Below are 13,618 nucleotides of genomic sequence, written 5' to 3'. Positions count from 1 at the left end.
TGTTTTAGGTTCGATAAAAAATAGATTTAAAATATAATTACTCACTCGTGATTAGCACATCCAAGCCAAGTCTAAAACTATCAACTATCAAAATCAGAGTTGGACATTTGTAACATAGAAAAACCTTGCAGAAAAATTTTTTCTCTTAGTAAAACTCCTATTTTTTTTCTCTCACTTTTAAATATCACTTTATATTTGTTTGAATATTTTAGAAAAAAATATTCGGTTTGCTAACTGCTTAACCAAAACTTTTGTTTTTTCAAACCCTTTAAAATGATAAAAACAAAGAAGGAAGGTTTATCTCTTAACCCTACTGGGTTTCCTATCCTTATTAATAGGGTGATCTTGGACATACCCAACAAAACACTCCCGTACCCTATAACTAACATAAATTTTTGCCCTACCCCAATAACTGCCTAAATCCAATAATATCTCTTTTTGGACCCTACCCTAGGCCCTATGTTATTTCCCATAAGGGAAAAAGATTAAAAAAAAAAACAAAATAACTTTTTGTTTTTCAAACCCTCCTAAAAACAAAGAAGGAAAACGATTTATCTCTTAACCCTACTGGGTTTCCTATCCGGACATACCCAACAAAAAGTTTCTAACATAAATTTTTTCGCCTAAATCCAATAATTCTTTTTAATCTTTAACGACAAAGTCCGAAATATCTTCTATCCAAAGTATCCAAAAAAAAAAAAAAAAACACCATTCGAGCCTTGCAAAAAGGAATTGGGTCTGTTGTATGAATATGAATTGGGCGTAGTCATTTTGGTGAATGGTGAATGGTTGTTTGAAGTGTGCGCTGGTTGTATGAATTTGATTGGTATTGATTTTTTCTTAGTGATTGAAAAGGATGGCACCTAGGTATGTTATAGAAAGGGAAGACAGAGGTATTCAAATGGCGAAGAGAGGCGGCTTGGCAGGGAAGGAATGGGAAATTGTCAAGGATGACTTATCGTTGTTTTTCTATTGTGGTTTTACATTTTACTTTATAATATTTACAGTTTCAATTTCTTGACAAGTGGGGAATGCATGCTCTTTTCTGTTATGGTGTTACATTGTACAATGTATTTGTTAAGGTGTCTAAAAGTGAAGTTTGTGTACAAGATATTCCTCTATGGAACTCTATTGTTGACGGGTACTTTAAGTTTGGATGTTTTGAGGATGGTATTGTCCAGTTTTGTCGAATGATGGGGTTGGGCATTAAGCCCGACGCGTATTCTCTTTGTATTGTACTTGGTGTTTGTAGTGAGTTTGTTGCTGGGAAACGGACATAGATACATTGTTAGGAATGTGTTTATGTGGGATGCGTTTTTGGAGAGTGCATTGATAGATATGTACATGTATGCGTGGCGAGTTTTTGATAAGTTGGAGGATAAGAGTAGTATTGTGGTTAGGAATGTAATGATAGGTGGGTTTTGTGAGGATGGGATGTGGGAGAAGAGCTTTGAGCTTTACTGTCAAGCTAAGAAGGACAATTGCAAACTTGGGTCTGCAACATTTTCAAATGTTATAATGGTATCTTCGCATGCGGATAATTTGAAATTTGGTATGAAGGTTCATTGTAATGTTATGAAGTTTGGTTTTGAGTGGGAACCTTATGTTTGTACTTCTCTTGTCACAATGTATGGAAGTTTGGTTTATGTTTGGAATGCTGTATTCTGCATTGAGATGGATCTTCTAAACAATGTGGTACAATCAATTCTTATGATTTTGGTAGAAGAGTTAGAAATTCCAGTGTTATTTTCTTGAATCTCCTAGTCTGTTTAGTACAATAAAGGAAAATTTGCTTGGGGATATTTAGAGTTCCATCTACAGACCAAAACATACCAATCTATCAAGTCTTATCCATGGTTTTGCAATTTGAATCATTGGATTGATATGTATGCAAAATCCGGACGGGCTGAAAGTGTGTTTTTGCCTGAAAAAAACAGAATTCTATAAGTTCTGAGCTTTCCAAGTTTTCTTCCAAAATTATACACCAGGGACTCTGTATCCATTAACAATTCCCTTGTAGCAATAAACTGCTCAAAGGAAAGGTTGTTCATGGCTACTATATAAGACTATATATTCAGTTTTCAATAGAGAATGCATTACTTTACATGTACATTAAAAAAGGATATGACTAGTAAATGTAGTGACATGGAAATGAAGGTTGACTGGCGTTGGATCTCATGGGGGATTAGTCAGATCAAATGGAGAATCGCCTGATAACAGCTATTCTGGATTGGCTGAAGGACAGACTAACTGAATAACCACTTCGTAATAGTTAGTGAAAATAGAAGCTACTAAAAGTGTTTATTTTTGTACAGGTTATATTCTTCTTTTCGATAAATTATTCAGATGATGGTCAATCTTACCAAGCGGGTGGTGCAGCGGTCCTGAACAAGTTTCCTAACTCTAACGTGACAAACTATTTAGCAAAACATATTATTTTCTTCTTTTACATAATTTCCTGTATGGAAATGAGCTCAAAAAATGATATAGATAAAATTGTGTCAAATAAGATGGTTTATGATATAACTGAATGGAAACACAAAGCAGTGTTTCAGTATATTAGTTCTCATTAGTAGAAGAAATAAAAGTACAAGACAAATCCATCGTAAAGGTACACCACTGGAAAAATTAGATTGCATCAAATCTGTATTTCCCAAAACATATAAGAGCAAATATCGGCCTGCACAGCAGGATTTCAGTCTGCATTAGGATCTTCTAAACAAGTATAGATTCCTTTATTTTCTTAATCTCCTAGTCTGAAAAAATTTATATTTAGAGTTCCAAAGACCAAAACAATCAAGATTTGAAGGGCCTTCTGATTCAAAACAGGAAGTTCAAAATATAAGGGATTCAACAAGTAAAAATGTCTTACAAATTTTAGATAGAAAAAAGGATATGCAAATAAAGAAATGAAGGTTCACATGAGTCATTTTATAAAAAATGTATATTCTTCTTTAAAATTATTCAGATGATTCAATCTTTAACTGTAACTGTGTGATATGATATAGAGTCTCACAAAGCAGGTTTCATATTGATTATAAATCAGGGAAAAAAAACACAATCGATTTAAAGTGCATGAGTCATTTTATTGTCTTTAGACAATTTCTTAAGACTCTGGTTGACATGATTTAAAGTGGGTGTTTGCCTGTTTATTGGTGAGATAAAAGAAAAGTTATTGGAAAAGAAGAAAAAAAAAACCACTGTCCTTTTATTCTACAAGTGAATCACGTAGAATAATATGTAGGATTTAGTATGGGTGCCATGAGTTATATTGAATAATAAATATCTTGGGTATGTCTAATAAAAAGAAGGGTAATTTGGGAAGCTAAATGTGTCTAAAATTATTTTATTTATTTATTTTAAAGTTGGGATAAAGGAGTGTTTTTATGGGTGTGTTTAAGATCACCCTATTAATATCTATCATATTTTTTTTTTTATCTATTATTATTATTATTATGGTACTAGAAAAATGAAAAATAAAACACTGATCCCCTGTGTCTTTGTTCTGTAACCCACAATAACACGCACGACCCCGACCCCACTTACTCTTACCCACCAAGGCACCAACAAATCTCGTCCGTGTGGAATTTGAAGTTGTGATTAGCACACATATTTTGACTCGCAAAGCTATCATCTGCATGCTTGGTCTAAAGAACTTCAACTTGTTCTAGACGCCTAGATTTCTACTTTACCTTTTGATAAGAGGAGCCAACTATTTCTACACTGTGAGACAAAGAAGATGGCATACCCTGGTTGCATCAATGGAACCATAAAGGGTGTTAACTATTCTTATCCTGTTCCTGTTATTGGTTTATACATTGCTGCAGCTTCATTCTTGTATATGGCAATGATGCTTTATGACATTGGATCTGGATTTTGTGCTCGCAAGCGTTGGCTTCCGTGTAAGTTATTCAAACTCAATGCTCTTACACTCACTCTGCTTGGAATTGCAGCCAAACTTCCCGTCGACTAACATCTGAAATGCCAAGTCCCAAGGATCAACTTTCTAAACTCACTGGGACTGCATTTATATGCATCTCTATGGGGTTTCTAGTGCCTTCACTTGGTGTTAACAGTGAGTCCGAATGTTTCACAAATTTGATAGCATTAAGTCTAGTTGTGATTACTGTAGCTGTGAACATTTGTCTACAACTATACACTCGTGTGATCGTCCTGTTCATTCCTGAGCATATCATGACATTGGGTTTGATGTTGCTAATGCTCCTGATGTTGTGGCACATTTCTTCAAAAGTTAAAATTCACAAGAGAATTGCCTCTGATCGCTATAACGATCTGTTCACAAAGGGTAGCACTAACATGTTTGAAAGATTGAAGTTGTGTTACTTGTATGCTTATTGTTGTGATCCACAATTTCATATAAGCATCCACCCAATGAATGCCGCCGTTGGTACAATATGCCTAATGTGTTCAGTCATTTTGTTACAAGCTTCATTTAGATCTCTCATTTTGAAGCGGCTAGAGTTTTGTCAAGGGATCTCTGCATATCGTTGGTCTATGATTATAATAGTTGTCATCCAGATTCTCACTGTCATTATAGGAACTTTTGCAGTTGTCTTTAGATGGTTAGGCTTGTTTAGCCGCATGCAATACGAAAACATAGTTTTGTCTTTCCTGGATGATGATGAAGTGAGACAAATGAATCAAACCTTGGGAAAGGGTTTATCTCTGCTTCGATTACGGAAGTTTTTTGCAACTCAAATCGTGCGATTGGTCTTGGTAGTTCAATTGTTGATTGTGACCCCAGCGGTGCTAGTGCGTTTCCTTCTTCGTGTCTACCAATGTGATCAGTTGGAATATTTTGAGGATATCCCTCACGAAGGTTTAATTGCAGCTAGTGAGTATCTAGTGCGAAAAGGTGTGGATGACATGATCAGACTGAAAGAGGTGTTCTACAGTGAGTCACTAGATCAGCTAGTGCGACTTCTCTCACATAGATGCCGTTCTCAACGTGTGGGTGCAATGCAAATTAGAGATCAAGCTTATCATAAGCGAAAGGTTATTCAAGTGTCTTCTCTTTCGATTGCACTCCTTGTAAAAATCACCCAAGCTTCCATGCCACATAACCTTCTTGAATCCATATTACATGTATTTAGCGAAGCCAAAGAAATCATTCATTTTATTGACGAAACAATACAACCAAAAAGTTCAGACAATAACATCAAACTGTGTTATGCAAAAGCTTTATGGGTAAGTGGTGACTTTAGTTGTCTGCTTCCTAATGACATCAGTGGTACTAGGACTCAGAATCAGCTTCAATCAGATTTGGATGTAGAATTGGTTTGCGCGGTTGCTATAATTACAGAATTGAGGAACAAAATGAATTCTGTTAAGGTATGGTCTCAAGTAGGCGACATTATCGACTTCATTGATCCTGGAAGCTGCTCATCAATTCAAAGTCTATATGATTCTATGGAGCAATTGTTTGTTGACATGTTGCACGCGGTACTCAGTCAACTACCAATTGCTATATTTAAGAGATTGAGTGAGAGTCCACCTGAAGAGTTTGAAAATCGAGTACAACTTGCCCTGAAATTCCTCATTACAATTGGATGTTTAGAGGATCGAATTGAGTGGATTCCTCCATTATCTAATATTTCAAGAATTATAATTGATGACCCTCCTGGTCCGAGAGTGATTAACGGCCGACTGGCAAGACTTAGTGAGGTTGTTCCAAAAGTTCCTGATACTCAAAACGGAAATGGTGCAGGGGACGTTTAAGGGGGTGAATGGAAAAGAAGCTGAGGAAGAAACAGGTTATTTCGTTGGTTATCTTCATCAAGATGTTCCAGATGCTAAATATGAACTTCACACCATTGATGTTCATACAGCGAATCAAGTTGGATAAGGTGTATTTTCATTTTTATTTTGCTCTTGTAGTTTTATTAGTTTTACAGAATATTTACTATAGCTTCCAACTTACAACTTATAAGGAAACTGTTATTACATCAATTATGTAAGAGCAAGTCTAATGAGAGGCTATATGGGCTGCTAAAGGCAAATATAGTACCCCAACTACATTTACATTTGCTAGTAGCTGTTATAATAAGTTCGGAGACGGACGGCATAATTTCTGCCATCTGTGTGTTAAATTTCGACATATAACAGAAACTGTGCCGTCCGTCCAAAAAAAAGATTAACTAGTATTACCCCTAGATGAGCCAATTATGATTTCCCTCTTACTAGATGGGAAAATTAAGGTCTTCCCCAAATACACAAAAAAAATATCAACTTGGGTTGGCCGTGTTTTTTTTGTGTGTATTTGAAAAAAACCCTAATTTTCTATTAGGGGGAAGAGGGGAAATCTTAATTGGCTCATCTAGTGTGGGAGGGGATAATACTCGTTAACCCCAAAAATCCGTATCATTTAACACTTCAAAACAGAAATTGGTTTTTTCATTTTGGGGTGCCAAATTTGGCTCGGCCTATGTGGCACCTTTTAGCAGCCCTCCAGTGGACTTGCTCTAATTTTGTTGAGGTGATATACACATCTATATACATCTATATACTTCTGAATGCTCTGGTTACAGTTCTGTGACTATAAAGTTGTCGTCCAACATCCAACGTCAGGACACGAAGCTTTTATTTGCTATTTATAGTAAACGAGCGCGAGCTCGATCGTCAACAGTATGTGAGCTCCGATCGGCCTCCACCCTTAGAATGTGGATGCCTCGGGGAATGGGGCTGTTGCTGCATGATTGAGTCAGCACTTTTAAAATGATTCAAAGAAGCTGGACGGAAAGGAAAGTTTTAAATGACTTTGAAAACAAAATGCGTTACTTAAAAGCAACACTGCTTTCCAATTCAATTTTCTAAACATCCATTCACAAATTGAAAACAAACCCAGAAGAATTAAAATTCAATAAACAAGAATTACATATATATATATATATATATATATATATATATATATTGATCCCAGCAACAACTTCAAAGTACATACTAATTAAGAAGAAGTGAATAGAGAAGGATTAGCCGAAGCAGAAGCAACTTGGACTTCAAGAAGTTCGAGACGGCGTTCTAACGTGTCGAGTTTTCCATTGAGTGAAGCTAATTTTGACTTTGTAGTTGACTCGAATTGAATCAAGAATTCGAATAAACGGCGAACGTTGAGTGAAATATGGGAAATGAATTCTCGATTTTCCCAATCTGCTTGGACTGCTATTCCCACGTTAACTGCATTTGTTATCCCCATTCCTCCTGCTCTTGCCATTTTTCTCTTTTTCTCTTCAGATCTGCCTTTTTTTTTTTTTTGGTTTTCAGTTTTGCTGTTTGGAAAGGAAAGAGGAGGTGTTTTGTCAAAATTAGTAAGGGTCCCACCAGATAAAAATATTCCAGGTGTCACTTTAAAGACACAGGGTGTGGAGGTTTTAGTGTTACCTGCACGAGCCACTGGGGTAAGTTGCCTTAAATAAATTCCCTATATTCAAGGCAGTGGTTGCACAATTTTATTATCCAAAAAGGTTTTTATAAAGGGTACGAAGTTTTAACAAATTTGGGATTTTTACATTTTGCATGATTTTTTTTTTGGGTAAAGCATTTTGCATGATTGATTGGACGATATGTATCAATTGAAATTTTCAAAAATTTGATTGTTTTATTGAATGAAAAAAATAGTCTGTTATATTTTCTGAAACCAACATGCATCAAAGTACAATAATTTTCTCATGATTTGTAGTGTGGGGCAGAACAACTCCACCAAAAATAAGTCTCTAATTCATTGTATTTGTTGGTGGAGTTTTTTTTGGAGTTCATTTCATATAACCGTCTCCATACAAATACCAGAAGCTTGGCATAATAATGGACTTTGTTGAAGAAGAATATTGCACCAATGTAATATACAATGTAAAGCGACAACGTGGAAACAATAGACTTCAACAATCATTATGTTGCATATTTGAAGCAAGTACTGAGGGTTTTTATGAGGAGATCAACCGTAATTTTATTGTTGTTGGGTTGTTGTTTTATTTATTTATTTATTATTTTTACTTTTTACAAGAAAATCATGAATTTGCATTAATGAAGTGAAACACACATGTGTTTGATATGGTATGGTATTTAAAAGAACACGTACGACAGCTTTTTCCAAGGGTTTTGATCGAAGGCCTAAGTTCTTCTTAGGGTTTTGATTCTCTACTCTAGCCCTATTTTAAAGTTAGGGTTAACTAGTATTATCCCCCTACTAGATGAGCCAATTAAGATTTCCTCCTTACTAGATGGGGAAATTAGAATCTCCCTTCTAAGTACACACAAAAAAAAAAGCCAACTTGGATTGACCGTGTTTTCTTTGTGTGTATTGGGGGAGACCCTAATTTCCCATCTAGGGGGGGGTGTTAACCCTTAAAATTATTCAAGCAGAATTTGTTGAGTTCTTGAAAAGGTGTTGTCTTCTTCTTAGAATTTGTTGTGTTTGGTGATGAATGAAATATGTGAGAACTGCTACTCTTTCAAATAAATTTAGTAGGTAAGGCAACGTCTTCATTCGTTTTGCCAAATTAATTTATTTACATCCTATTGACTAACCAAGATTCTCGCTCACCTTTAATCAATTCAATCCAATGACTTAGGATAAAGATGCTCAGTAAGTCGATGAATCATAGCTAACACCAATTTCTTTTACGGTGTACCACGGCTGAATCGTGCTAACTAGACAATTTACCGCTACCGGGATTGGTTACACCGTAATTCCATTGTTAGATAGTTAGGCCAACGTCTTTGGTTTGGCTATTCATCACTTAGATTATGCATGCATCTTCTTTTATACATGATATATATCCTTACGAATCTCTAGATATCTTACGAGCTATATATAAAAAGTCGTCATTGTGCACCGCCATATGTGATGAGTGATGATATAACAACATTAGCAAGCAAAGGCGGAGCTGGGGCCTGTGGTGCTTTGGCTCACCCTCAATTCGACAAAAAAAAAAAAAAAAAGTAGTTTTCTTTGTTTGTGGAAACTGAAAAACACAGCTAACTAAATGACAAAAGTACATAGAGTACTACAGTCCTTAACGACTCAGCAGTGTCTTTTAGAATTTAGACTATGGCACTTTAGACTATTACCGACTTACCGTGACTCAACAGTATTCAAACTTGAATTAGAATTTAGACCATGACTCAACAGTATTGAACTTGAACTAAAAACCAACAAAAAACAAAATAAAAGCACAACACACACACCGAAACCAAACAAAAAAAAAAACCCAATACCTTACTCAAGTTTGACTCTTTGCCTAATCAAAAAGTTATACAAAATTACAAAACCCACGCCCCCACTTACCCACTTTTCCACAATTTCACTTTTCTCACTGTTATTTTAATTAGCTATCCATAATTTGATTAATTTCTAAAGTTTGCTAGGTAAGCCTAATATTATTAAATTTCTTATCTTATTTTTTTTTATCTTTTCATGTTAAGTTGATTCCTAAACCATGTTTTTTAGTTTTTTTGTATTCTTTTTGTGAATTCATTAAACCACATATTTTTATTTAATTTTATTTTGTGAATATCATAATAATATTGGTGGTTTATTTTAATTAGTGCAATTTCAATTCAGTTGATTAATGGTTTATTTTAATTATTTAAACAGATATGTTAAAGTATTTGATCAAAGGAAAGTCGTTGCCCGCTCAACCTACCCAACCACCTAATAACACAAATAATGTTACCAGTGTTGAAGTAGGATTCTCCTCAAAGCGAAGTCACCAAGAAATTGAGGATGGTGGTTAACCCTTAAAATTATTCAAGCAGAATTTGTTGAGTTCTTGAAAAGGTGTTGTCTTCTTCTTAGAATTTGTTGTGTTTGGTGATGAATGAAATATGTGAGAACTGCTACTCTTTCAAATAAATTTAGTAGGTAAGGCAACGTCTTCATTCGTTTTGCCAAATTAATTTATTTGCATCCTATTGACTAACCAAGATTCTCGCTCACCTTTAATCAATTCAATCCAATGACTTAGGATAAAGATGCTCAGTAAGTCGATGAAGCATAGCTAACACCAATTTCTTTCTGGTGTACACAGCCTGAATCGTGCTAACTAGACAATTTACCGCTACCGGGATTGGTTACACCGTAATTCCATTGTTAGATAGTTAGGCCAACGTCTTTGGTTTGGCTATTCATCACTTAGATTATGCATGAATCTTCTTTTATACATGATATATATCCTTACGAATCTCTAGATATCTTACGAGCTATATATAAAGTCTGTCATTGTGCACCGCCATATGTGATCAGTGATGATATAACACTGTTAGCAACAGTGGCGGAGCCAGGGGGCCCAGGGTACGCCTTGGCTCACCCTCAATTTTCGACAAAAAAAAAAAAAAGTAGTTTTGCTATTTGTAGAAACTGAAAAACACAGCTAACTAAATGACAAAAGTACATAGAGTACTACAGTCCTTAACGACTCAGCAGTGTCTTTTAAAATTTAGACTATGGCACTTTAGACTATTACCGACTTACCGTGACTCAACAGTATTCAAACTTGAATTAGAATTTAGACCATGACTCAACAGTATTGAACTTGAACTAAAAACCAACAAAAAACAAAATAAAAGCACAACACACACACCGAAACCAAACAAAAAAAAAACCCAATACCTTAATCAAGTTTGACTCTTTGCCTAATCAAAAAGTTATACAAAATTACAAAACCCACGCCCCCACTTACCCACTTTTCCACAATTTCACTTTTCTCACTGTTATTTTAATTAGCTATCCATAATTTGATTAATTTCTAAAGTTTGCTAGGTAAGCCTAATATTATTAAATTTCTTATCTTATTTTTTTTATCTTTTCATGTTAAGTTGATTCCTAAACCATGTTTTTAGTTTTTGTATTCTTTTTTGTGAATTCATTAAACCACATATTTTTATTTAATTTTATTTTGTGAATATCATAATAATATTGGTGGTTTATTTTAATTAGTGCAATTTCAATTCAGTTGATTAATGGTTTATTTTAATTATTTAAACAGATATGTTAAAGTATTTGATCAAAGGAAAGTCGTTGCCCGCTCAACCTACCCAACCACCTAATAACACAAATAATGTTGCCAGTGTTGAAGTAGGATTCTCCTCAAAGCGAAGTCACCAAGAAATTGAGGATGGTGGTGTTGAACAACCCACGTCAAAGCGGGTTCAACGTGAAAATCATGAAGAACTTGACTTGTCTAGTCTTCAGGGAGACCCTGCACTGAGGAAAAAGATTTCAGATTATCATCCTAATGATCAAGACTCGGTGAGAAGAACATATTTGCTTAGGGGTCCTTGCCAACCTAATCATGCTTTTCCTCTAAGAACAAGAGGTAAGAGAATACGTCGCTTTCAGAAAGAGTGGTATGAGGAGTTTAGTTGGTTGGAATATAGTATTCACGAGGATGTTGCGTTTTGTCTATATTGTTATCTCTTTAAACCTAATAAGGGGGCACAAGGAGGTGGAGATGTTTTTTTTCTCACAGGGGGTTTACTAATTGGGAAAGAAAAACCAAATTAAAAGAGTACGTTGGAGGACCAAATAGTGCTCATAGTATTACTTACAGGGCAGCACATGCTTTGTTAAATCAAGAGCAGCATATCGAGACATTTCTTCACAGACAATCTGACCAAGTTCGAAGGGATTATCGAATACACCTAACTGCAATAACTGATTGCATTAGGTTTCTTTTGAGACAAGGTTTAGCTTTCCATGGTCATGATAAATCAGATGAGTCGATCAATAAAGGTAATTTTCTTGAACTTATACGATTTCTGAAAGATCATAACGAAGTCATTAAGAAAGTTTTTGATAATGCTTCTAAAAATCGAAAATTGACCTCGCCTGATATCCAAAGAGATATTGTGAATTCGGCTGCTGTGGAATCTACAAATGCTATTCTAAAAGATTATGGGAATTCATTGTTTGCTATTTTAGTTGATGAAGCACGTGATATATCAATTAAGGAGAAAATGGCAGTTGTTTTGCGTTATGTCGACAAGAAAGGTTGCGTGATTGAGAGATTTTTTGAAGTTGTGCATGTTAAGGAAACTAGTGCAGTAACACTTAAAAAGGCAATCGATGAGTTGTTCTCCAAGCATGGGTTGAGCATATCTAGACTGCGTGGACAAGGGTATGATAGGGCCAGCAATATGCAAGGTGATTTGAATGGCCTAAAAGCACTTGTAATGAAGGAGAATGAGTCTGCATTTTATATTCATTGTTTTGCCCATCAGCTTCAGTTATCCCTTGTAGCAGTTGCAAAGAACCATGAGTCAATCGCTAGCATTTTTAGTATTCTCTCTAATGTGGTAAATACTGTTGGAGCATCATGTAAGCGACATGATATGTTGCGAGATGCAATGAAGGCTAAAGTTGTTGCAGCCTTACAAAGCGGAGAAATTTCAAGTGGCAAAGGGTTGAATCAAGAGACTAGTCTTAAACGATCTGGTGACACTCGATGGGGCTCACACTATTATACACTTCTTGGCATGATAACCACTTATGGTTCAGTAGTTGATGTGCTTGATAATGTAGCGGAAAATGGTTCAAGCTCGGAACAAAGAGGTGAGGCTTACGGATTATTGGATTCAGTGTAGTCTTTTGAATTTATCTTCAATTTGCATTTGATGAAAGCGATACTAGGAATTAGCAATGATTTGTCAAAGGCTTTGCAGCGTAAGGACCAAGACATTGTCAATGACATGGCTCTTGTTAAAATAACAAAGGTATGCGCTTACAAAGATGATGAGATGATGATGGGATAGTAGTCTCGACTGAAGTTTCTTCATTATGTGCCAAACATGATGTGGTTGTTCCAAATATGGAAGAGAGGTATATGGCTCGAGGGAGGTCTCGACGAAGAGCAGAAGGAAACACCAATTTACATTACTATCGTGTTGGATTATTCTATCACTGTATTGATTTGCAAATTCAAGAGTTAAATGACCGGTTTAATGAATCAAACACATAATTACTTCTTTGTATGACATGTCTTGATCCTAGTGAATCGTTTGTTGCTTTCGATAAGCAAAAGTTGATCCATTTTGCTTGACTTTATCCCGATGATTTTTCAGAGATAGATCAGATGGAATTAGCGGATCAACTTGAGAATTATATCATTGATGTACGTTCTGATACTAAGTTTGGTGAAATAAATGGAATTAGCGGCCTAGCCAAAAAAATGGTTGAGACGAAGAAAGATATTGTGTACCCACTTGTTTATTTGTTGATTAAGTTGGCGTTGATTTTATTGCTATTGCCACTGTGGAGAGAGCATTTTCTGCTATAAATATCATAAAGAATCGTCTGCGTAATCGGATGGCGGATGAATGGTTGAATGATTGTTTAATAACATACATTGAAAAAGAAGTTTTTGATAGCATTGATACCGAGTTGATCTTACAACGTTTCCAGAAGATGAAAAAGAACGACAAAAAAGAAAGCCACCGAGGACAACTATGAACAAGTACTTGTTTAGATTTGATTTTTTTTTTCTAATACATTAATATATATAATATATATTTTTTATTATTATTATTTTTTATGCTTAGTTTTTGTCTGGATGGCTCACCCTCACTTACTTTCCTAGCTCCGCCACTAGTTAGCAAGTCCATTTGA

The 13,618-nt window shown here is 35.3% G+C and overlaps 2 protein-coding genes across 2 annotated transcripts; one reads left to right on the top strand and one right to left on the bottom strand.

Moving 5' to 3' along the window:
- Positions 1-6,794: 6,794 nt before the first annotated feature.
- On the bottom strand, positions 6,795-7,302 carry BRK1 (BRICK1). The gene has a single exon (XM_086566111.1). It carries the CDS (start codon positions 7,229-7,231, stop codon positions 6,965-6,967), a length of 267 nt encoding a protein of 88 aa, XP_086422237.1. The 5' UTR covers positions 7,232-7,302; the 3' UTR covers positions 6,795-6,964.
- Positions 7,303-11,002: 3,700 nt separating this feature from the next.
- LOC147492844 (uncharacterized) lies at positions 11,003-12,597 on the top strand. The gene is made up of 2 exons (XM_086567659.1): positions 11,003-11,361; positions 11,682-12,597. The coding sequence occupies exons 1-2, from the start codon at positions 11,003-11,005 to the stop codon at positions 12,595-12,597; spliced, it is 1,275 nt and encodes a 424-aa protein (XP_086423785.1).
- The last annotated feature ends 1,021 nt before the right edge of the window (positions 12,598-13,618 follow it).

Source organism: Coptis chinensis, chromosome 6 (genome assembly GCF_015680905.1).
Source record: "Coptis chinensis isolate HL-2020 chromosome 6, ASM1568090v1, whole genome shotgun sequence".
In the NCBI taxonomy this organism is placed as follows: Eukaryota; Viridiplantae; Streptophyta; class Magnoliopsida; order Ranunculales; family Ranunculaceae; genus Coptis; species Coptis chinensis.
The sequence above is the reverse complement of the archived record's forward strand: the minus strand, read 5'-3'. Positions and strand labels throughout refer to the sequence as shown.